General features: G+C 42.3%; 1 protein-coding gene across 1 annotated transcript in view; it reads left to right on the top strand.

Annotated features, from left to right (window-relative positions):
- Pde1c (phosphodiesterase 1C) overlaps nucleotides 1-26,347 on the top strand; it is a 547,140-nt gene that overhangs the window by 64,091 nt on the left and 456,702 nt on the right. Inside the window, exon 2 of the mRNA XM_055611822.1 lies at nucleotides 3,552-3,629. Coding sequence (XP_055467797.1) covers nucleotides 3,552-3,629 — 78 coding nt within the window. The remainder of the gene's footprint in view (nucleotides 1-3,551; nucleotides 3,630-26,347) is intronic.

Here is a 26,347-nt window from a genome sequence, read left to right as displayed (position 1 = left end):
GTGTAAGCTGCAATAATCACTTTCCTTCTCAAGTTGCTTTAGTCATGGTGTTTAGCACAGCAACAGAAAGAAAACTAGGGCAGTAGAAAACTCAGTTGATCACTTCTGAAGAATGGGGCTAATAGAAGGACCTTTCTTCATAGAAAATAAGGATGAAGTAGGTGAATACAGAGAAAAGCACCTGCCTTTAATGATCATTCAGTGAACCTGGCCATCATCATTAATATGTCTTTCTTCCTTTCCTTCATATTGTCAGATGCATGCACATAATACACAACACATTTAATATAGACATGAAAGTATAAATGAAGGCAGAGTAGAGAGCAGACCTTGTGGGCTACAGTAAAGGTATTCTAACAACTGTTGGGATTTTAAATGGGCCTTGTAGAGTTAGAAGCATGTGGATAGGTGGGGCGGGCACTTCAGCAAGCATTCTTAGAAAGAACTCTGTTCTCTGAAAGTTAGACCATCTGCTAAATATAGAAGCTGAATGTTAAAAGTAATTAGCATTAAGCTGATTCCTTCTCACGTTAGTAACAGGTTTGCTATCAAAATTCCATTTCTCTCCTTCCTAGTACCTGCTGAAGTGTTACTAAGTGTTTTGCTTTAGGACTTTAATAGATTTTAATTATTGAAAGGTGCACTTGAAAAGATGGCAGGAAAGAAATTTAAAGAAATGCCCTGTAACTCTTGGGCGTCTGTCTTATGCTTCCTGGAGAAATCGACATCCTCTGACAATGGTCTAACAGCAGTGGGGGATGACTTAATGATTGTGGCCCCTTGGAGCCCATCCTCACCCAGTGCTGTTTTGTTCTTTGTGAGTCATTCATCCTCCTGGAATGCACCTGCATTGTCTTTTGGCAAATCAGAGGTAACCCTGCATGATGCTGCCCTGTGATTTTGTTAAAACAATATGTGGGTATTAATTTTATTCATCTACTTTTTAAAAATAAGAATCTGCATAGTGATTAAAATTGACATAATTCTCTTTGAAATGTTTATTCTTCTGTCACTGATCAATCATTCCTTGGCTGACAGGACCTGGGAGTTCCTGGAGAAGAGGAATCAGAACTGGACTGTGCCAGTACCCTTCATTCTCTCCTCACTCTAAAACATGGCCTCTAGGGCAAGACAACGTGGCTTGACTCAGAATTGCCACTTTGTGGTGTGTGGCCTAATTCTGTGGCACACCTAAGCCTGTGGTTTTGACTTTCATGTTCCTCTGCTGTAAACATAGATGGTGACAGTGACTTTGCTTGTGGTGATGAGTCCACGGGGAATAGAGCTCCGATGCACACTCAGCAGACCTCTGTGCTTAGTATGTGCTAGGGACATGCTTCCTTCTTTCTCTGGATATTCAAAGTTGTCTGTCCAAAAAGTTCAGTGTGTTATATGTAAGAAGAGATGTTCCTTAAACTTACTTAAATTGGGATGGATGTGTGAAAGTTAGAGTATACATAAAACCTTTTTTTATACTTAAATATTTTATTTTAAATTTTTTAATTTATTACAATTTATTCATTTTGTATCCCAGCTGTAGCCCCCTCCCTTCTGCCCTCCCAATCCCACCCTCCTTCTCTCTTCTCCTCCCATGCCCCTTCCCCAGTCCACTGATAGGGAGGTCCTCCTCCCCTTCCATCTGACCCTAGCCTATCAGGTCTCATCAGGACTGTCTGCATGGTCTTCCTCTGTGGCCTGGTAAGGCTGCTCCCCCATCAGGGGGAGGTGATCAGAGAGCCAGCCACTGAGTCCATGTCAGAGACAGCCCCTGTTCCCATTAGTAGGGAACCCACTTGGAGACTGAGTTGTCATGGTCTACATCTGTGTAGGGATTCTAGGTTATTTCCATGCAGGGTCCTTGTTTGGGGTATCAGTAGATGAGACCTTTCAAAATGCATGTGTGCAAGACTAAGACTATGTGTTTGTTGTGGGGAGGGTCATGCAAGTTAAATAAATATATACTAATTAAACAAGAAAATCCTCTTTTTATAAAACCTCTGATATTTGTGATAGACACAATATTTTAATTCAATACACACACACACACACACACACTCACTTTAAGCATACTAAAATATAGATTAGGTAGTTTCAATGAGACACAAACTTTGCAAACATTACAGAATGTTACTACAACAAATATTTGGCAAGTCAAAAACACCTGTCAGTTGATAGGCTGATCACCTGGTGCTTAGCAAATTCATGTTCACCCAACTGGTCTCAGATCTACTCTTCTTATGCCTTTCTATTCTGGCCTGTTGATGAGCAGAAAGTTTGTTGTATGCCAGAGTCATGGTATACTGGGGAACTATTATCTACAACATTTATTTTTGGATTTAGGGGTTATAGAATGCATGATTGATTTCTCCTTATCCTTGTTTAGGGAGACATAAAATCTCTACAAAATGGTGAAAAAAAACAGTTTTGCCTTAGTTATTTTCCAAGTTCTGTAAAGCGACATAGTGACCAAAGCAACTTATGAAAAAAAGGCATTTAATTGTTTCAGAGTTGAGACCATGATGGTGGGGAGGATGGCAGCAGGCAGACAGGCATGGCACTGGAGCAGTAGCTGAGAGTTCACATCTGATTCACAATCAGGAAGAGAGAGAAAGAGAGAGAGACAGAGAGACAGAGAGACAGAGAGACAGAGAGACAAAGACAGAGAGACTGGGCCTGACATGAACTTTTGAAACTTTAAAGCCCACCCCCCAGTGACCACCTCTTCCAACAAGGCCACACCTCATAATACCTCCTAAATAGTCTATCAACTGGGAACCAAACATTAAAACATATGAACTTTTGTGGTCCATTCTCAGTTAAACCACCACAAGTTTTAACCCACATAATATTGGTGTATTACATACCAACTTCAGAAATGCATCTGTTGGAACATGCTCACTTTAGAATTCCTCTCTTAACTTTTTGGACTGTACCCCTAGAGAGGCCATTGTGGGGAGGAAGACCATGCTAGGTCTGCCGAAGGCCATGTTCAAATCCTGCTGCTCATGACATCGGGCCCATGGTTGGAAGCTTGATCATGTTGCTTGTCTTCTTTAAGATAGTTTGCCCACTTGAAATGCAGTATTCCTTGTATCCACTCACCAAGTCGTGGCAAAGGAGTTTATATGACAGAATACATGAAGGGTACACCTCTCCTCCTCTAGACCAGTGTCCTTGCCATGTAGGAATCTGTCATGTGGGACCATTTCGGGACTCTGAAAGGGGATCCCTTGACTTTGCTAGTCTGTTCCTTTTTCAGTGGTGGCTTGCCCACCAGCCAGCTGGCAACAGTCCTCTTACCTATTGTCCAGGCAGAAAGGGTCTGTAGCACCAAAGGGACAGATGCTACTGTTTGGGGGCACACTGGATATAAGGGCAAAGGGAGCATAGAAGGCCAGCTCTGAGGAAGCCAGAGAATCCCAGGAAGAATGCAAGTCTGACAGGGAGACTAGTCATCTCTGTTGGACATCTGAGGAAGACCACCATGGGGAGCGCTTGGGATCTCACAGGTGCTACAGTCTCTGTTTCTTTCTTTCTTTTTTTTCCCACAGAGACTGGCACTGGGAAGACAGAGGAGTGGAACATCCAGACAGAAACCACAGAGAAACAGGCAGCTGCAAAAGAACAAGGTAAGTAAACTATGTTTCCAAATTCTCTAGATCTTCTTTCTAACTCTGAACTTGAAGCACCCTAATAGAGTGATGGGAACTAGAAACATGGTGTACTGGTGCCAAATGCAGGTAGCACAGAGCAAGGACTGGAGTCCTTGTTACAGAACCTTAGTCTCTGGTCCTTGATGCTGGTCAAGCAGGGTGCAGGACATTCCCTATCATACAGTGTGATGGGCAGGCTTTTGGGTCACACAGGGTGCCTCATCAAGGCTTTCTTTGAGGTCTCTTTTGTGGGACAATTTGTATACATGGTGGGACATCTCAATGTCCTCATGACCAATTGCATCCTGATTCCTTGGCTGTATTCCTGCTCATACCTCCTTGCCAGATGATGGAGAGATGTTTCTGTCCTGGTGAGAAGTGATGATCAGGTCCCCAGCTTGAGAGAACTGCCTGTTGTGTATCAACTTCCACTTGCTCACTGTTCCTGGTGTGTCCTTCTGTGTGTTTCTGCTGCCTTTCTGGGAAGTCACTGTCATGTGTTGTGTACTGTGGTCTTACTGTCACGTACCTGTCACTTACCACCCACCTCAGTGGTCCTGTTGTAAGCTCAGCTGTGTGTACTCTGGCCAGTGAACTATAAGTGGGTGGGAGATTAGAGGGAAGAGCCTGTGTTTTCCAGAATGAGGTTCTTGATGCCGTAGGCAGCGATGGCTCAGGGAAAGTTGGTAAAAGGAAGCTCATTACTCCATTTAGAGCACAGAGAGAAGTGATTTGGTTTCCTGATAAGTACACTATGCACAAATTAGTCCTAGCTGTGATGCCTGGGTTCTGTTGAATGCTATTACAGACTACACTAACTAGTTGTAAGCACTAGGGTTATCCATTTCTCCTTATGAACCTATATATTTTTTTCCGTAAGACTTTCCACAGGACACTCTGTCAAATGAGTTGCATGAAAGTTTACTGCAATGGATATTATGTGAAAACAGCATCGCTGTGCCTGGCATAGTTATAGCTGATTTTTTACTGAGTCATTACTATATGCAAAACATTGTCTCAAGCACCATTCACATTGAAATAATTTAGTGTTCACAACATGAAGGATGATTGTTCCCATGAGGAAACAGACAGAGCCCCATGTCATGAATTAGCAAGATGCCTGAAGAATATTTGTTATCTTTTGATGGCATCTATATATGAATGGGATAAAAATGACATGACCTTGGCTGAGCTGAAGTGACATTAATGAAGTCAAAGAGGAACACACACACACACACACACACACACACACACACACACACACACAAACATACACCAGAAAAAAAGAGCAATAGCTTTCTCTTGCTTCTTACCACTCTTATGTGCATAGGAGAAAAATGCAAATGTTATCTCTGTGTCAGGAAATGGCCTGCTGCACCATCATCTTCTAGGCCTGGCTCCAGCTACATTGTGAGCTCCTTTTGTCTTATCAGATCTCTATTATCTCTTTGGTTGTGGGCCAGCCCATCAAGATTGTCAACAGAATCAGTGAAGAACGAGTACTGTTTGGTTCTGAACTTGCCTGACCCAGTAGATTGACTTAGAGCTTTCTCTTTGAGCCTCTGGGCACCCTTGGTCTTTTCTCCCTTTCTTTCCTCTTAATTCTTCTAGACAGCTGTATTTCTATCCCACTTCTTTAGAGGAAATTCTTTTGAGAGGTCTTGGAGATCCAGGTGGCTACCAGGGAAGGTTTCCTGCATGGCTGCTGGCTTCTGGGTGAGTTATCTCCCAACACTTTAGGTTTTTACATTTCCGTTTGTGTAGCAGGGCACTGAGAGTGTGGCCCTTGCCAGGGTTCTATATCATGCTGGAGATGTGACCAAGTCCACCTGATGTGCTTGGGAAGATGAGTAGCAGAGAGACTTGGGGATGCCTTAAGCCTCCTTCCTCCAGGGCCATAAAGGCAGCGAAGTTCAGAGGTACAGTTCTGTCTTCTAGGTAGGAACAGGTGGGAAAGGAGTGGGAGCTGGCTTCTGGTCTGCAACTGAAACCCATATGTCCCTGCTTATTTATCTCTTGGCTTTTATTTAAGAAGGAGGAAGTTAACAAAAAGTAAGATTGTGTGGAAGGGCTTCTGATGGTGTTTGGAACCTTATACCCTCCCAGAAGACAAAAGACAAGAACACAGTGATGGAGCCAGAGAGGATGTGGATCTGGCTATAGAACTTACTGCCACCTTAGGGAAGCTGGCCTGGGTTTCTTATGTGTGATATGGGAATGTTGTGAGGACTAAATGAGCTTCTGTAGGTAGAAGAGTCTGCACAGTGGCCAATGAAGAGAGTTCAGGCTGTAATTCTCAAACAGTCATATTTGAGTCTGCTGAAATAAAATGACAACATACAGATCAATAGAGAAAAATATCATGAGTGTATTTGACCATGGTTTACATAACAAAAGAGATGTTAACTCAAAGATTCAAAGATAGAGGGTCAGTTATCCAGTCTTTAATGCATAGGTTGGATGAAGCATAGGAAATCACATAGAAATAAGACTGGGCCTATAATCTAACAATAGACTGAAGAAGTAAGAAGAGTCTGCTCAAACTGCTCAAAGATGCTTTGAGGTCTTTCTGTGCAGCCTTCCTTCCTTCCTTTCTCCTTCCTTCCTCCCTTCCTCTTTCCCTTCCTTCCTTCCTGATATAGGCAGTATTTTTCTGTATTCAGGGTCATATAACTCTATCAGACAAGGAAGTTAGAGAAGTTTTGGTCAACTCTTGCACAGAAAATCCAGGGTACCTACTTCCTATGACTTGATCAAAGGAGAATGCTTGATGAGACAGGAGACTGAGAGGCAGAGAACAGCCTCCTGTACCTTTGCTCAAGGAGAACACATGCCGAGAAACAAACCAGGAAGAAGACTGAAACTGCTTCAGCCAGTTTCAATTTCTGAGCCTCAGACGAAACCATAGTATAGACCTCACTCAACAGGTGGCAGTTGACACTGGGCCTAGGGGGGCCTGCAGAGACAATACTCCAAGCAAGGACCATGCATGGAGAGAACCTAGACCCCTGCTCAGAGGAAGACCATAGGCTGCTCAGTATCTAAGTGGGTTCCCTAGTAAGTGGAACAGGGCCTGTCTCTGACATGAACTCTGTGGCTAGCTCTATGATCAGTTTCCCCTGGGGGGCGGGGGGTGTGCAGCCTTGCCAGCCCACAGAGGAAGATGATATAGTCAGACTTGATGAGACCTGATAGACTAGGGTCATATAGAAGGGGAGGATATCCTCCCCTATCAGTGGACTAGGGAAAGGGCAGAGGGGGAGAAGAGGGAGGATGGGTGGGAGTGGGAGGAGACCAGGGAGGTTGCTACAGATAGGGTACAAAGTAAAAAAAAAAATGTAATAAATAAATAAAAATAAATTAAAAATGATATTTTACTAAAAAAAGAATATCAATAAAGTCATAGAAATTTAAAAAAAAGAAGAAAATCTCAGAATGAATTGACTCTTCCTACTTCATTTAATTCTCTCATTGAATTAATGTCCCATTTGCCCTTTTCTGCTCTGTATTCTTTCCAAAATGTGTCTTATATTTCTATACCCTGCATAGCTCTATTTACCTGTGATTTGCTTGAGTTGCTGAGTGTTTGAATCAAGTCCATAAGCATAAGCTAAGTGCCAGGAGTGTTGTAGTCAGTTCTGTAAGTGTGTGCAGAGTGCCAGCTGTATGTAGACCCTGTTGCTTTGAAGGATGGCCCTGAAATCACAAGGAAGACAGGGAACCAACTCACCTTCCACTTTCATAAACTGTTTCTGCTGACTTCTTCTGAGGCATTGTGAAAAAAAGTTGGTTCCCAAATGTGTGTGGAAGCAGTTGCCGCACCAGGAAAAGTACATTCTGGTAACCACATACCTGACAAATGCATCTCAGCGCTAAACCGTGGAGACTCCCACCTGCTGCCAACTATAACTACCTTCTTTTATCATGATAATACACTCGCTGATTCTCTGGCAAAGTTTTTGGGCAGAAGTGTAATCAACATCTGGAGAAATTTGCTTATGATTCTGAGACTTCAGTCATCTTGTCAGTGTAGAGACGGCGATTTCTCTACACAGTAAGAATTTGTAATTCATGATCATAATTTTGAGCTTCAATCACACAAGTCTGTAATCTGTTTCTTTTAGTACCAGCTTCCCTTGTATGGTGAACACGCACACCTAATATTTTGTTAATTTCTGACACATTGTGTCATGCGGTGTTGGTATGGCATCAGAACATTTCCATTAGGCAGTGTTGTAATGCGGAAGAATGAAATCCCCCCAGAAAACAGGAGCCTGGAAGTGTCTAGATGACAAATGTGCTAATCATGGACAGTAATATCCTGAGGCATTGGGGTGGTTACAGCATGTGTCTGACATGAAACACTGACATACTAATTTCTGTATGTCTTCCTTTGTTTCTTTTTCGTAATGCTGGGGATTGAACCTGAGGTCTTGTAAATGCTAGGTAATCATTTCATCACTGAGTTACATTATTAGCCCATAAAGCAAATGTCAGACACAGAATATTCATGTACTCATTCATTCAGCAAGTATTTATTTACCACCTATGTGGGATATGGATTTTTCTACATATCTGAAATACATCAATGGACAAAATAATTATAAGCTCCAAGAAACTTACATACTCTAGTGAGAGTATACACTGATCTGACTTAGGATTGATTAGTTTAAAATATTTAGTTTATATTATAAAATGTTTAAAAACAAAAGCCAATACTCAAATGGAATGAAAGTAGAGTGGGGCAAATATTCGGTGGTAAGGTTTAAATGGAGAAGGGGATGGGAGACAAAAGAAAGAAGGAGGTTTAGGATGGGTAACCAAAACTAAAGCTAGAAAAATAAGTCATATACTACTGCTACTACTACTTTATAAGCTAATTAAAAATAACATTTAAGGGCCAGTGAGATTGTTCAGCAGGTAACAGTTGCCACACAAATATGTGTAGGCCTGACAGCCTGAGTTCAGTTCCCAGATACCATGGTGGAGGACAAGAACCGAGTCCTGAAAGTTGTGACTGACCTTCTTTTTATTTTATTTATTTTTAAATAGAAAATAAAGTATTGGAAAAAGTGTGGTACAAAATACTGTAGATGGGTAGAGAAAGCTAATCTTAGAAGATGAACAAATGAAATGTTGGTGTTAGAGGTGTCGATTTGTTGGCTAGAAAGACCACAGAGGGTTTTTCACATGTTATTGCTATCGCTCTTGGCTGCCCGCAGAATTAGATAGTCTAAGACACTACTTCAAAAGACACTACACACACACACACACACACACACACACACACACACACACACACACATCTATCTATCTATCTATCTATCTATCTATCTATCTATCTATCTATCTATCTATCTATCTAAAATTGGTTGCAGGACCTAAAGAAATCAAGCTCCCTCCCTTTCAGAGTGGCAGAGCTTCTATGCAGGCTGTGGGTGTGGAAAAGTCATCAACGATCTTATGTATCTGTGAGCCCTGAAAAATGCACACTAATGTGCCAGGCAAGATGGTGCAATAGTGGCATGAATGTTATGCGGCAACCAACCACACTGATTGAATTTGAGGCCTGCTTCACAGGAGAGAATTCAGGCCTGAATTCAAACAAACCTGCTCAAGAGTTTATGCCTGGGAGATCATAGATTCTAAAATGAGGCTTATCACTTTTATTTTGCTATTTTGACATGGGACCAAAATGCCTTCTAAATATTTATGTTTATACCTAAAGAAAAATGCTTCCCTCAGCCTTGATCAGAGAAACATCTCTTTGCAATGACTGATAGTGAATGCAGAGAATTCAAGCTCAAGGGGCTGAGAAAAAGTGAGTTTTGTGTCCTCGGTCCTAAGCAGGACAGTGAGAGCACTACTTCTAAGGCTCAGGGAACATTGTAGAAGAGTGGATGGAAATAGTATAAAAGCTTCATGAAATTGAAGGCCTGGGAAGTGCTATCTCCTAGGCATCAAAAACTTACAGCAACTGCTGTTGCCTTTACTGGGAATGCACACCACTGAGCCCATGAATGACACAGAGGATGGAGGAGGGGCTAGTGATGGATGCTGGGGAAGTATTATTATGGTCTTTGCGTATCCACTGGTGAGCTGACCATGTAAGTAGCCCTGATAAACTCAGTAGGTCAAAACACAAAGAAAAAGCTGTGATCATGGTAAAGGGACTTGTAGAGAGGAGTGGGAGTGGATAGGGATGAAAGGGAGCTAGAAAAGGGTATGGAGTAAGAGTGACCAGAATACAATACCTATGTGTATAAAATTGTGAAAGAATGAATTTTACTTAAAGAAAAATCAAAAGCAGAATTAATTTGGATCTTTGTTTCTGAGTTGATAGCCAACTCTCAAGATGTTTCTGTGAGCATGGTTTTATTTTGAGGAAGTTTTTACTTTGACTCAGGGTTTTAGAGGCATTTCAGTTCATCATGGTAGCAGGAGTGTATGGTTGAGTGGCATCATGACAGGTCCAGAAGTAGAGAAAGCTGGTTGGAATCAGGTGTGAGTTTAACCTTCAAAGTGTCCCAGTAGAACCAGTAAGCCAGCTACCTCCAAAACAGAGCCACAAACTAGGAACCAACTGATCAAAACACAAAACAGGAGCCCGTGGAGGACGTTTGAGATTCAAGCCGAAATAACACATCAAAGAAGAAATCAAACTCTAGCTAATGGTTCTGTGTGGGAAGCCACCAGAGCACAGTCTATTTGTGTTTATAGGAATTAGGACAAGCTTCAACTCTCTGGCTCGCAGAATCCAAGTCAGCTACAGACGGAGCTGCACTAGACGGAAGATACCAAGACCACCTGATTTCATTCCTTCCACCTTCTGTCAAGTCCCCTTTCCTATTTAAAGTTTGCAATTTAAATATTTTTAAAGCATGACGCAGGTACGCATGCGCATGCACACACACATACCACACAGACCCCCTCTGCTTATCTGCCACATTTGATCCAGGGGAGGCTGGACTGTAGCTACTGACAAAGTTTTTCTCCCTTGCTTTCTTTTCCACTCAGCAGGTGACTTTCTCTCAACCTCCTATTTTTCTTAAATGCATTTTAAAAATAATTGAAATTACTGTAATTTATTTCATAGTTTGTTCTTTTTTTCTTCACATTTTGTTCTGACATTTTCTTCCAAATACCAGCATTCCTATTAATGCCATCATCATCAGAAACCACACCCCGTGTAGAAAAGTGTACTGGTAATTAAGGAACAGGTTTGCTATGAAGTTTGAGATGAATCACTAACTTGGAAGAAAGTTCTAGATCAATTTAGTTGCCAGCGAGCAGCTGATAGAAGAGACTGTGTCTGTCAGAAGACATTCTGGCAACCATCAGGGTCTCCTCCATGTCGGCAGTCACTCTTTGGACTGCCTGTTCACCTTTGCTCTTTGGTTTCCAGCCTCCATGGTGCCCTTGTTAATTCTGTTGCCAAGGTTGCCACTTAAGTGAGTTCCTTTCTCCAGAGATTTCAGCACCGCACTGGGAAAACCTCGCTGCAAAATCCCCTTCTTTGTAACTGAAGGCTTGAAATGAGATCCAGGTGCTGTTAAGCACAGAGCCTGGCACAAGTGGCCTGACAAAGGCTGGACACCTGAGAAACTGAGTTCTCTCCCCTGGGACTGAGCGCAAATGTTTACCGGCTTTATCTGCTCAGTCGTCCACCTGGGACCATGCAGGTTGCAACCTTGGATGTTCTGCACTTTAATCCCTTACTCCCTAGATTTTTGACAAGCATCTTTGGAGAATTTTCCTGGAATAGTTAAAGTTATATGCTGAGCCCCTCTCTGCTGTTTTCTTTGCTTTTTTACATTCTGGCACTTTTGGACTATCTATGTTTTCTAGTTACAGAAAGGAAAACTGCATGTCATAAGATGATGCAATATGCAGCCACCAAATCAATTATATTTTTGACTTTTCTTCTAAGGTCAAGACTATAATGAAGCATTAAAGTGCTTTATATGATTCAACAGTAATAGGACACACATAAAAGACTTTTCTTTTTTTTTTTTTTGTTGTTGTTTACAAGAAAAATAGGCCCCAACTTACATTATTATAGTATGGGGTCAGCTGCTTTGGTTCTGGGAGTCTGGACTTAAAAAAAAAATCAAAGTTTAAACTCTGGTTTGGGGTCAGGTTATTATCTCAGCCTTAGGTTCAGAGCCACCTCTCCACCTGGCAAGTTAAAAGTCAGATTCAGTCAACAGGGTGGAAGGGATAGGGTTTCAAAGGATGTGTTTACAAAACTTTTTTTTTCCCCAATCTTAATTTCCCAGAACAACTTGTGGTTTTATGGGGGCGATCTGACTAATTTCTGGCTATGAGAATGTGGTGGTAAAGAATATGATTCTTTCATGCCTAGACCCTAAAATCCTTCCACAAGGCCTCTCACCTCCTTTGGCTCACCTTTTCTATCAGATAGCTATAGAGGATCCAGGGAAGGGTTCCCAGGTTCTTTTAAATGCTTGGTATGGAGGTTAAGTGAGTAGACTAACAAAGGAGTTGGAGGTCCTCAATAGACACTAGAACGTTTTCTTCTGATTCCCAGGAAACATGCAATGTCTAACTCCTCTCCAGGAGGTTGGCAATGGGAAGAGCTTATGAGGTGTGTCTACATTATGCCCTTAAACAAGCCAGGAATCAGGTGGGGAGCCCTGTGCATTAAACCTGGGCATGAAATGCTAGGTACCCATAACAGTAGCTTTGCCATCCCTGGCTTCCCACCACTGTCATGAAAGTTTCTATTTCCCATTAAAAACATCTTCTGCACCCTGCTCCCGCTCCACAGAGAAAGCCTAAATTGCATATGTTCCCCAGTTTTTTCTAAGAAAAAGGAGCTTTTTCTTTCTCCTAAAAGTTTGTTCTGAATGATGGAAAGTCATTGATGTATTTTAGGTAAAGGACTATATTAAATGTTTTTTGTTTAAAAGATCTCCCTGGTTGCTGGGGTGGTTAATGGATTGGAGTAGGAAGGCCAGCTGGGTGGGTAGATAGAAGTTAATGTCATGGTTTTAGTCAGAGACAGTAGAAGCCTGGATGTAGGGAAGAGCACAGAAAAGGTACAGAGAGATGTCAGACACCCTGAGGCTGAGGTTCTGACAGGACTTCATGGACATTCTATGAGAATAATGTCTGATGTAAACATCGGGATGGATGAGAGTGACACTATTGGAGGTCACAATGTGGCTTTGACGATATTCTGAGAGTATTATGGACAGAACTCAGAGTTGGCTCATTAGAAAGAGCCACTGTGTGCAACCTTTAGTCAGGAGTTCAATCACTGAACTCTGAGTTTGTCCCAAATAGGGGCTACTTTCTTGGAAGAAGGGAGTTTTTTCTAGCCATCACAGAGGTGCTGGACTGGCTCAGCCGAGACTTTTGCTATGCTGAGTTTGGCTCAAAGAGTGCCCGGGAACTCCAACCAATCAGGTGAGAGATAATCCCCTACTGAGGACAGGATGGAGAAGGTTGGTAAAGGGGGGCTGGCATGAGAAAGTATATGAAATCTTTCTCCTCTACTTTGTGTTCCAAATGAACTCTGGAGGAGGAATGGGAAGATAGAATTCTAGTTGCAGGAGTGGGTTCAAGCTATCTGCTGCTCAGGAAGGCAGTCTAGGCTAAAGAGAGGTATTTAAAAGTCAGCGAGAACAGGAGACAACTTCCTGAACAGAACACCAACAGCACAGGCTCTAAGAGCAACAATCAATAAATGGGACCTCATGAAACTGAAAAGCTTCTGTAAAGCAAAGGACACTGTCATCAAAACAAAACGACTGCCTACAGATTGGGAAAGAATCTTCACTAACCCTTTATCTGACAGAGGACTAATATCGAGTATATACAAAGAACTAAAGAAGCTGAAAAGCAGCAAACCAAGTAATCCAATTAAAAAATGGGAACAGAGCTAAACAGAGAATTCTCTGTAGAGGAATATAGAATGGCAGAAAAACACTTAAAGAAATGCTCATCCTCATTAGCCATCAGCAAATCAAAACGACCCTGAGATATCACCTTACACCCATCAGAATGGCCAAGATGAAAAACTCAAGGGGCAACACATGCTGGAGAGGTTGTGGAGAAAGGGGAACCCTCCTCCACTGCTGGTGGGAATGTAAACTGGTACAACCACTCTGGAAATCTATCTGGCACTTTCTCAGACAATTAGGAATAGTGTTTCCTCAAGACCCAGCTATACCACTGCTAGGTATATACCCAAAGTTTGCTCAAGAACACAAAAGGGATATTTGCTCAACCATGTTTATAGCAGCTTTATTTGTAATAGCCAGAACCTGGAAACAACCCAGATGTCCATCAACGGAGGAATGGGTACAGAAATTGTGGTATTTTTACACAATGGAATACTACTCAGCAATCAAAAAGGAGGAAATCATGAAATTTGCAGCAAAATGGTGGGATCTAGAAAAGATCATCCTGAGTGAAATATCCCAGAAGGAGAAAGACAAACTTGGTATATACTCACTTATATAGACCTATAAGATATGATAAACATAATGAAATCTGTACACCTAAAAAAGATAATCAAGAGAGCGGACATGGGGTAAGATGATCAATCCTCGTTTAGAAAGACAGATGGGATGCACATTGAACATATGACGGGAGTCTATTGAGTGCATTTGAAAGACTCTAACTAGCAGTGTTTTCAAAGCAAAGACTCATGACCAAACCTTTGGCAGAATACAGGGAATCATATGATAGAAGGGGAGTTAGTCTGATAGGGAAAGGATAGGAGCTCCACAAGGACCAAATATATCTGGGCACAAGGGTCTTTTCTGAGACTGACATGCAACCAAGGACCATGTATGGATATAACCTAAAACCTCTGCTCAGATGTAGCCTGTGGTAGCTCAGTAACCAATTGGTTTCCCATAGTGAGAGGAACAAGGACTATCTCTAACAGGAACTCAATGACTGGCTCTTTGGCCTCCCCCCACTCCCCAAGGGTGGAGCAGTCCTGTTAGGCCACAGAGGAGAGCTTTGCAACCAGTCTTGAAGATACCTGATAAAGCAGGATCGGATGAATGGGGAGGAGGTTCCCCCATCAGTGGACTTGGCAAAGGGCATGGTGGAGATGAGGGAGGGAGGGAGGGACTGGGAGGGAATGAGGGATCGGGACACGGCTGGGATACAGAGTTAATAAAATGTAACTGATAAGAAAAAAATAAAATTAAAAAAAAAATAAAAGTCAGCAAGAGGGCACTGCTGGGAGCAAAGTGAATGGAGTGGGAAAGGCTGATTCCCCGCTTAACACCAATGGGAAGGAATTGCTGTGCAGCAGAAAACAAGCCAGGGACAAGCCGAGCTCTGGATGTCCAGAGAACATTTTCTAAATGCTGCCTAGTGCTTCATCTTTTTCTAGAGATACAAAAATTAAGAACCAATGAGCAATCCAGGAATGACGGTGTATATTTGTAAATCCCAGCATTTAGGAAGGTGAGGCAGGAGGACTGTCATGAGTTCAAGATGAGCTTGGCTTTGCTTTTTTTTTAAATTTATTTTTGGAGTGTCTTGCTTTGTATCTTTTTCTTTTTTTTTTTAAATGTTAGTCTTAAACTTGCAACCCTCTTGCCTCAGCCTTCTGAAGGCTGTGATTAGAGATGTATACCACATTTTCAACTTTTGAGTTTTTTATATTTTTAATATGCCAAACCCTTTAAAAATCTAATAGCTGCCTTTGGTGTGCAGGCTTTAGATAAACGGAGCAGGGTGAACTTGGCTTTCGATATTTTATCTGATGAGACCTGCTCCAACTATAAGGAGAGAAGCTCACTGCATCTGCTTGGTTGCGGCAGCTTGGTTTTCTTGCTAAAAGGCATTTTTTTTTTTGAGGGAGCACTTATGAGAGAGAATCTATACAATTTGATAGAATTTGTACAATCTATGCTTCCTTTGCTTTCAGACCCAAACTCATTCTTTCCTGACTTACGTAATGTTAGCATTGAGCTTTGTCTGGTAATTTGGTGTGAGATCCCTGAACGAAGAAGGCTGCTTTAGGATTGAGACAATGAATTTAGTAATTCTGTAGGTGTGCTATCACTAAAACCAGGGAGGGAGAGAGAGAAAGATTCTGGGGAGAAAGAGTTTTTAAACAGTGCTAATTGTTCGGGTAAGTTATTTTTACCACACTTAAGGGATAGAAAAATGATCACATTGTTATTATTTTTGATAGATTATATTTCAAGAAGCTTTTCTGTTAAGTGTGATTAAATATCATTTTAATTTCACTCACTCGGAAAAATTTCCATCACATTAGGCTTTTTTTTTCTCTCTAGCTAATTTTACTATGAAAGATACTAATTCAGGTGTCCAGCCTCCTCACTTCAGGACTTTCCTTGACACAAAAGAAGGCAAATGTTTCATTTAAAAGTTCTAGGTGTGGAAAATGAGAGTGATTAGAAACTTTAAGTGGTTGCTATGCAAAATGCACACTCATAATATATATATATATATCACATACATAATATAAAACATTACATCTAAAGTTCTCTTATAAAATTAGTGACTGCAATAACGAGGAGACATGCTGTATTCACAAGAATTTTAGTCAGTGTTTGCATGACCTGGGCTGAATGCCCACGCTGTTCCAGGTGTGACATGCTTCCTCACTTGATCCTCACTGAAAGACCTGGGCAATGAGTGTGGGAGTTGTGAACATCTTCAGCTCATTTTGCTTTGCTTGCGTTGGAACTAGTTACCACATTCAGGTCAGTCTGTGAGTTTTTATTTTTATTTTTATTTTTCACACGTCCATCTTCCAGACATAATCGTCACATGATAAGCATCGTAGCTTGGATGCATGGATGCACCAGCAGGGCTTGGGTGCACCCCTGGTTCTGGTGAAAAGATGGACAATTCTATCAAAAAAGAGGTTTGTGGCACCCATCGTCTTTATGATTAATTCATCTTACCATCAAACTATTATAGTGAGTGGGTCTCTAGGACTTAACTAAGAGAACTTCCCATTCAAGTCCCGGCTATACTGTGCCATAACAAACTGATTTCTTTAAAAGTACATGGTGAGCCAAGAAAGACAATTTCCATGGAGTAACTAACCTGGGCTCAAGAGGTCTATGGCATCCCTGATCTACAGTCTTCTGAAGTCTATTGAAACTACCTAGCAACACACTTGCTGGATTCTTAATGTTGGTGAGAATTTGTTAATTGTGACATATTCCTGCTCAACAAATGAGGCTGACTTAGTCTTTCCTTTTGAGGTAGCTTGGGTGGGAGGAAGGGTCCCTCTGTGGGACTCAGCTCGGGTTTTGGTGCATCTCTAGCACATGTCTGGCAAAGCGTGTTCATTCTAGATATTTGGAAAACCCAAGGATACATGGTGTGGAGTCATAAAGTGAACCTTCCAACTCCCAAGTGTGCACTTTTCTCAAGCCTTTCTGTGCCCCGGTTTCCTCTTCTGTCAGTACAGCCATAGCCATAGGGTCCTTGAGATCTCTACCTTCATGAAATTCTGGAGTTCAACACTTGACAAACTCAAAATTGAAGGAGACTGGCCAGCGGCTGAAGACGGGTTGTTTAAATTAGGTTGTAAACTGCATGTCTTAGGGCTTTCGTGTAGAAATGCGCAACCACAAATGAGTTACTTTGGTAATTATCTTCTGGCCAGGGACTGCTGAGAAGTGCTAATATAGGGGCTTGGGGCTAGTTCTGGGGACAGCTGTGGGAGGAAGTGGGCGTGGCAATTGTTCTACTTCCTTGTTTGGAGCAAACTTGGGCGGGCGTCTGACGGTTGAGGTGCTGGCTTCTCCATCTCTTGATGTGCTTTTGGGGAGCTCTCCACTCTGTCAGAGAAAACATACTTAGAAGAAGCACGACTTCAACCCCCGCCATTCCCTCGGGGTCCCCCAACCTCTTCCAGCCTCCAGAGAGCGGAGCAGAAGGGGCGCGGCAGCCCGGACCAGCCCACAGCCTCAGGCAGCTTCGCCAGTCCCCTGCCGTTGCAGCTGCAGCCGGCTCGGGATGGGGCAGTGGCAGGGGCACAGGGGCTCCACTAGGAGCCTTGCTTGTTAGCTCTCAGGTCTGGGTGCCTGCAGCCTGTGTTAGCAGCTCATAACCAGCGCGGGTCTGTGGTGACAGTGCAGCGGAGGGAGGTTGGGCGCGGGCTCAAGCCGGGACCCGGGACACACGAGCCATGACTGCTGCCAGCCACAAGAAGGAAGGCTTCAAGAAATGTAGAAGCGCCACTTTCAGCATCGACGGGTACAGCTTCACCATCGGTGAGAACTTTGCTCCCGGGCCGTTCCTGGCGTCCTGTACACCCTCCGGTGGCGGATTCTAAGCGGGGAGGGGGTGGGCATGGGAATCTGGGTTGGAGGGTGCTGGCTGGAGGAAGTCGCTGGGAATCCTGACCTGTCCGGGAAACCCGGATCCGGGTATCCCCGCCACTCTATCGCTGTAGCTGGCATCCCGAGCTTGAACTGGTTTTCAATTACACCGGTTTCCTCGCAGAGATTTAACAGGGTCTAGAAGAGGATGGATAGAGGTGGATGGAGACAGATGGAGATAACAACTTGGAGGAAGAGGAGTCAGAAAGGACCTAAGGATGTGGACAGACATAGAGACAGAGAGTAACAGATGTGTAGACACAGACCACCAAGTCAGAAGTTTAGAGACAGAGATGTGAACACAAAAGCTGAGAGGAGAGGAAGGAGTGCTAGGGAGACCTAGGGCAAGGTCCATTAAGGATCCTGAGCAGTCCGAGGCTGATTGCAGGGAGGCAGGGAGGGATGATGTATTTCGCTGACTGGAATGTTTCAGGAGAAAGGGGGACTCCTAATGATTTCTGCTTTTCTCCTGCTCCAAACTGTTCACCACGAGAGGAGGGACAGAAGGGCCTGGAGTATCCTCAGATTTCTGACCACACAGTTCACTCACTGGAGGCCAGCATTTGAAGAGGTCTATTCTCCACAGTTTTACTATGAGTTTCTGCTGTTTTGAAACGGGTTGTCAAGGCCTGGCCTCTTCATTTTCTTGGGAGCTGGGCCCAGCTGGGAGATGGAGATAGATACGGGGTAGCTTCGTTTTGGAATGTTAGCTTAGGCTAGCAGCACAACCGAAGCAGGTACACAGTGCTCTTCCCAAGTTCTTATCTGAGTGAGCTCTTAAGCCATCATGGCCTGATTCAATCTGTTCTTAACCCCACAACGTCCTTGAACACGAAGGTATATGCTATTTTGCTTTTGGCTCCACCTGCTTGGAGCGATAGCGGGACAGGGCTGGGACTATGAGGAGACCAGCGATGAGGAGCTTGTCTCTAGGTTACTTGCACTCCTTATGAGTGCAGGGTTTGTGGAACTGAGTAATATGTGCTGTTCCCCAGACACAGCATATCACATCTTCAGACACTTCCCCCAGGCTGTTCCTGGCAGCCAGGAATGCCGTTCCCCCAGTGGGCACAGAGCAATCATGCCGAATAATCCTTCCTTAGCTTGCTTCTCTTGCTGCCTCCTCCACTCCCCATCCTGACGGAAAAATACCCCTACCTCAGACCCAAGCATTCACCCTCAGAGCTGGCCAGCCTAGAATCAGCTGGTGGCAGCCTGTGGGTAGTCCTCTCTGCACGGTAAACTCTGAGGACACTGTTTATTTACTTTTTACTCTCTTGAGGCGATAATCTGGGCTCAGGGAAGGTTCTTAGAAATGAACTAAAAGCTTCCAAGGTCAGAATTGTCTCATTTAAAGGTCGTGTAAATTTCAGTTTTCTTGACTCTAGTAGAAAAGCTTCCAATAGTAAGTTTTACATTTTACCTGGTAATTCCCAGTGGGCTTTATCCTCCAAAAAAGTATGTCTCCCTAACATGTAGAATCTTAGTATGATCTTCTTTTGCCTACACTTCTTTCCTCCCATTTACGAAGGATGGTCTAGCAGGGCCTGATAGTTTATTGGTCAGAAGGTCCCCCTGAAGTGAACTGGCCTCTTTGAGATGACAGCTGCAAACTTGGTTCATATTGCTGGGCTTTCCATCCTCATCTTTTCTCTGTTGTCCTCCCCTGTCAACAAGTGTTTATTGCGTTTTACTGTATTAAATGATATGATTTAACACAGTGTCTGCTACATGACAAAAATTCAATAAATGATAATTGTTGTACTCATTCATGACATTAAACTAATTTATGAGGCATTTATGAAGACATATAGACTTAGTACTTCTAGTCACATATTTTGCACACTTGTGGTTATGTGCTATGTCTACAAAAACATGTTATAAAGTAAAAATTAGTAAGTGTGATAAAAAATTTTAAATTTTTAGGCTAATATAAGACATTTTACAAAATACAGATATTCAAAAAAGGTTAAATGAAATTCACCTATTTTACTATTTGCTGCTAAATGTTAATATTCCTTGTTTATACTTTCCAATTTTTTTACATAGGCGCATTTTTAACAATGTTTGGAAATTTCATATTCAATAATATCTTGTTAGTTTTGCTTCCTGCTCTATGAAAAGTAGACCAATCTCCTATTGTGGGCTACTCCACCTCTCACTTTTCACCATTATGAACAATGATAAAAGCAAAACCCTTGAGGATGTCTAGGAATACTTTCTCCTATTATAAGGTGATCTATGTAAACACAAGTGTTTTCTAGGTGATAGCTATAGTATGTGAAATACTGATGGAATAAATAAGTATTCTCATCTGCCATGTGAGTGTTAATGATAACCAGTCCATTCAGTTTAGGAATGCTGTTTAAGGTTAAGCTTTTAGAAGTTCAAGTGCTTGATTCAAAAGTATGCATGTTTTTAGGGACTTTGAAAATTTTTGTTCAACCACTGTCTGGAAAGGGTTGCCACTTACTCACCCATCACTGCTATGTCAAAATCCTCACGTGCTCTCATGATTGCTGGACACTGTAGCTTAAGGAGGGTTTTACCCTGAGAGGTGGAATGTGGTACCTCAATTCAACAAGTTTTACTATTTTGTAAAATTGCTTTGTCATTTTCCTTGACGGTTTTACTGTGGGGAAGTCATCACTTATTGATTTTCAAAAACCATTAATTTTTGTAGTATGTGTTAATTAGATACACCATATAATTTTTGTATGTTAATTATTTGATATAACATATGCTAATCATATAATACTATATAATTGATATGAGCTAATATACTTTATAGTCACACATACATGTATAGGTCTCTTATGTATGTGTGCATTTTCATATATATTTGAAAGCCTTTCAAGTAGATTTTATCAGATATGTCACACGTATTTTTTTTTTCCAAACAAGACCCTTTTCCTTGAAAGATCGGTATATAGCAGTCAGGAATGATGCTGAAAATGCTGTGCTTCACCTTGTGCTTCAGCAGGATACACCAGGGTATACCCCTGTCCCCCATACCATGTAAGAGAGAATCCTAAGGGGGTCCTGATGGCCCCAGATCACTCCTTTTCTGAGCCATCTGACCATCTGTCATGGGAACCACCTCTTCCTCTAGCCTATTAATTTGTAAAACTTCTGGGTCAAAGGCTTTTGCTAAGGGAGTTCACACAGCCCTGAAGACTAAAGAGATTCTTCTAGGAAAGCCTATGGTTATAGGGAATTTTGGGGTCACTGTAGATGAGAGGCATGAGCCACCCCTGTGTCAATGTTGTGAATACCCTACTCACCTGGAAGATTCCTGCCCTCTCTTTGGGGAAGGTATACTTCCTTTTGGTTCTCACTTGGTCTATGACTCTCTCAAGACAGAAATACCCCAGGGGAATATGGACAGACATAGCACTTTTGGAAGTGGGTTTGCCTGGGGTCAGAATCTATGGATAGCGTCCTGCTTAGATTTTTTATCAACTTGATACAAGCTAGAGTTATCTGAAAAGAGGTAATCCATTATTGAGAAAATGCCTCTTACAGATTGGCCAATAAGCAAATCTGTATGGCGTTTTCTTTATTAACTATTGATGTGGGCAGTCTAGCTCAGTAGGGGTGGTGCCACTCTTGGGCAGGTGGTCCTGAAGGGTATAAAGAAGAAGGCTGAGCAAATCACAGGAAACAAGGCAGTAATCAATGTTCCTTTATGGCTTCTGCTTCAGTTTCTGCCTCTAGGTTCTTGCTGTATTTGAATTCATGCCCTGACAGTCCTCAGTGATGGACTGTTAGTTTGAAGTATGAGATGAAACACCCACCTCCCCAGTTGCTTTGAGTCCAGTTGCTTTCGTGTTTTGTCATAGCTATAGGAACCCTAAACTAAGATCATGAAGAGAGGCCAGAGGAGTTGAATATTCGTGGTTAAAGCTGGTCTTAAACACCAGTAATATTCCTGTGGAGGAAGCTTTGGAGGGCTGGATTCCTAGAGCCCCTAAGCTACCCTATACTCAGGCTGCAGATGCACTTGAGAACTGATGTCAAAGCTGACTGAAAATGGGCTCTGCAGACAGAGTAGCTCTGGGGTGTGGTCAAGGCTCTCCACTGGTACTTCACATGACATATTCCATCATTTTTCACAACTCTGAAAGGTAGCTCTATGGTCCCAGTTCTAAAAAAAAAATAAAGAAATAGAAACAAAAAATAAAAAAATTTAGAAAGAAAGAAGGAAGGAAGGAAAGAGAAATGTTGAGATGATGTGACTTTCTAGACATCATATAGGAAGGAACGAGGTTGAGTTGAAACCACTCATGCCCTGACTCTCCCACCAGGCTCTTCTCTACATACCACACTGGCTGTCATGGTGGATTGGATTTCTGGTTGGCCTTGAGGCTGGCCTATCATTTTAATGAAGTGAGATCTGGGAGGGTTGTTAGGTCTGCTGAACCAACTCAGACTCCATTAAAACCTGAAAGAGCCAGGGGCTTAAGTAGTATAATCCCTTACTCTCTAGAAGATGATATAAAAGACCAGGGTTTGCTAACCTGCTTGCTCTGGTCATGGATTGGGTGTGTGGTCAAGAGGTCTGGACAAGTGAACAAGTGGCTTATGCAGAAAGCACTGCCAGCCCTCCTTCCACCTGAAGGGCACAGTTGGGTCTGCAGCTGAAGCCAGTGATGGAGGTGGCTAACCTTTATTGAAGGCCATGTGCAGAAGTCTGTGTGTGGTTGGCTCTGGTGCTGCATTTGGGAATGAGCATTTGAATATGAAATGAATGGGAACGTGTGTGTGTGTGTGTGTGTGTGTGTGTGTGTGTGTGTGTGTGGTGGAGCAGGATCTTATTATTTGGACAGATTTTTCTTGTCTTCATTGTCTTTGTTGTTTGAGTTTCTTTTGGAGTTGGTGTTAAGTGGATTTATCATTACTGTCTCCTGCAATACAAACAGATCCTTCTTCCTGTGAAAGAGCTCTGTCTGCGAAAACACAGAGGCATCTTATTTTGTTAAGCCACCCAGCATGGCCCACTTAATCTTTACCCACAGCTCATTTATCAGACTAGAAAAATGGTATTTTCTCCTAGAGTGTCAGAAGAAACTGGTTGAAGGGTAGGTAGGAGACTGTGAGGTTGGAGGATGTGTAGCAAAGAAGATGTTTCCTTCAAAGATAGTGGTGTGAAGATTATAGCTGGATACTGACAGGTGTTTCCTAAGCAACTGCTGCTGGACTCCCAGCTTTTTGTTTCTTTCCTTCATTGTTCTTCAGGAAGAAAAGCAGGGCTTCCTCAGATAGCAATCTATGGCCCAAAATGCAGGACATGAAGGACCCTGTCCCACCTTCAGGTTGTGGGGCCTGTGAGCCAGAGCTGAGGGAGAGAAGTCTGCTGGTGGATTCCGCACCCAAGAGGAAGGTGGGTGATCAGGGTGATGTGGTTGCCAACACTGGAGTGGGCGTTTTGCTCATGCACCTATAGAGAGGCACCTCAGCCTCCTCTTGTGCATGTGGTTCAGGTAGTTCTCAGCCCAGAGTGATCTCTGTGCTCTCTCTGCCTTGCCTGCATTCTAGCTGCTCTCTGTATCTGTCTAACCCATCCCAGGACTTTTGGGCTGGTCTTGCCAACATGGTTGGGGGAAAGACCTTAGGGAAGATAGAAAGTAAAGTATGGAAGAATCTCTTGTCCACAGGAAATACATTTTAAGATCCCCAAGAGAAACCAGAACTTGGGGCTACTTCAAAATCCAAAGCATACATTTTTTTTCTTAAAAAAAAAAAAAAACAAACAAAAAAACATGCATGGAGATAACTTAGAACTCCAGCACAGAAGTAGCCCATGGCAATTCAGTGTCCAAGAGGGTTCCCCAATAATGGGAACAGGGACCGTCTCTGACAGGAACTCATGGGCTGGCTCTTTGATCACCTCCTCCTGAGGGGGAGCAGCCTTTCCAGTCTACAGAGGAAGACAAAGAAGCTAGTCCTGGTGAGATCTGATAGACTAGGGTCAGATGGAAGGGGAGGAAGACCTCTCCTATCATTAGACTGGGGGAAGAGCATAAGAGAAGAAGAGGGAGGGAGAGTGAGATTGGGAGATGCTGGGGAGGGGGCTACAGCTGGGATACAAAGTGAATAAATTGCAATTAATAAAATAAAAATTAAAAAAAATTCTTTCAGTTTGTTAATGTCTAGTTTCTTGAGTTCTTTATATATTTTGGATATTAGCCTTCTGCCAGATGTGGAGTTGGTGAAAATTCTTTCTCATTTTGTGGGCTGCTATTTGTTTTATTGATGGTGGTTTCTGCTCTACAGAAGCTTTTCAGTTTCATGGGCTGCCTTGTTCAGCCTTGATGTGATAGTATGTACCTGGTTTTACGGTAGCTTGCTATGCCATGTTTGGCTGATGTCTTTGGGAGGCCTTCTCTTCTGAGGTGAGGCAGTGGGTAGATCTGGGGAAGAGGGAAGCTGGAGGGAGGAGGGGCTGGATGGACGGAGGGGAAATGGAGGTTGGGATGTAATATACGATAGAAGAATATGAAAATAAAACAAAAATTCTTTTATTTTTTGAGATTATAATTTATCTCTTACTAACTCTCCCATATACCTCTTCTTGTTCTTTTTCAAATTCATGGCCTCCTTTTCTCATTAATTGTTGGTCTGTGTGTGTGTGTACATGTGTATTCTGAAATACATAAATACAAGCTGTTCAGTCTGTATATATCACTTGTATGTATGCTTTAAGGGATGACCATTTGGTTCTGGGTGACTAATTTGTGTGCTCTTCCCTGGGGAAGACTATTTCTCTTGCTCTCACATTCCTTAGTTACCCACAGTTCTTTGTGTAGGGTTGAGGCCTAAGCTTTCTTCCATTCACTTTAACATGTCTATTGGCATCCTTGATCAGGTCATGTTTATGCAACCACATTGGTGGGGCTTCATGGGTGCAGCTTCTGACATTACTAGGGGACACCATCTCACAGAAAATTCCCTGTTCCTATGCCTTTTTCATTCTTTACATCCCTCTTGCTCAAGGATCCCTGATACAGGAGCTGTGCTGTAGATTTATCAGTTGGATCTGGGTTGCACATCACTGCATTTTGATTGGTTGTACTTTCTGTAATGGTTTCCGTCTGTTGCAAAAGAAGATTTTTAGTCATTTCTTTGCTATATTTTTTCTTCTTCTTTTGAGAACTCTATTTGAGTGGGTCCTTTGTTTTTAGATCTTTATATATTTTGGATGATAAACCTCTGGGAGATGTATAGCTGGCAAAGATTCTAGGTTTTCCTCTCACGAGATTGGGACTGATTGCTGTTGCTGCACCTTTGTCATGTAGGGTACCACTCATGCTTTCTTCTAGCAGTTTCAGTGTTTCATGTCTAGGTCTTTGATCCATTTAGAGTTAGTTTTTTTACAAGATGACAGACACAGGTCTAAATATATTCTTCTACATGTTGGACATCCAGTTTTTCACAGCACCATTTGCTGAAGATGCTACCTTTTCCTCAGTATATGATTTTGGCATCTTTGTCAAATATTAACTGACTAAAGACACATGTAAACATGTTTGGATCTTTAATTTTGTCCCATTGGTCTATATGTCTGTTTTTGTGCTTGTACCATATTGCTTTTATTAGTAAGGCTCTATGGCATATCTGGAAAACTGGACCGGTGATCCCTCTAGCATTGCTTTTTTTGCTCAGCATTACGTTAGCTATGTTTTGTGCTTTCAAATCAATTTTAGGATAGCCTTTTTTTCCTATTTCTATGAAGAATGAGACAGGGATTTTGATTGGGACTGTATTAAATCTGAAAAGAACTTTAGATAGGATGGTCATTTTTACAATATTAATGCTACCAATCCATGAGCATGAAATGTCTATTTTCTGGCATCTTTATCTCTTTCTTCAGAGGTTCAATGGTTTCATTGTAGAGGTCATTTGCTTCCTTGTTTAGGTTTGTTTGTAGATATTTTATTTTCATTGTGACCATTGAGAATGGGAGTATGTTTCATTCTTCTTCTTTGTTTGTTGTTAGTATATAAAAAAGCAACTGACTTTTGCAAGTTGATATTGTATCCTGCTACATTGATAAATTTGTTTATTGTTTCTAGAAGTTTTCTGGTAGTGTTTTTGGGTATCTCTAATGTAATGTCATGCCATCTGCAAATAGGGATAGTTTGAGTCCTCCTTTCTCTCTTTGTAGCCCTTTAGTTTCCCCTTTCTTGCCTCATTGCTCCAGCTGGTACTTTGAGCACACTATTGAAAAGGAATTGGGATAGTGGGCATTCTTGTTTCATTCCTGACTTCAGCAGAATTGCTTTAAGCTTTTTTTCTATTTAGGATGATGTGTGCTGTGGGTTTTTCACATAT

Source organism: Psammomys obesus, unplaced genomic scaffold (assembly GCF_907164565.1).
Source record: "Psammomys obesus unplaced genomic scaffold, mPsaObe1.curated_primary_1811, whole genome shotgun sequence".
NCBI lineage: Eukaryota > Metazoa > Chordata > Mammalia > Rodentia > Muridae > Psammomys > Psammomys obesus.
The sequence above is the reverse complement of the archived record's forward strand: the minus strand, read 5'-3'. Positions and strand labels throughout refer to the sequence as shown.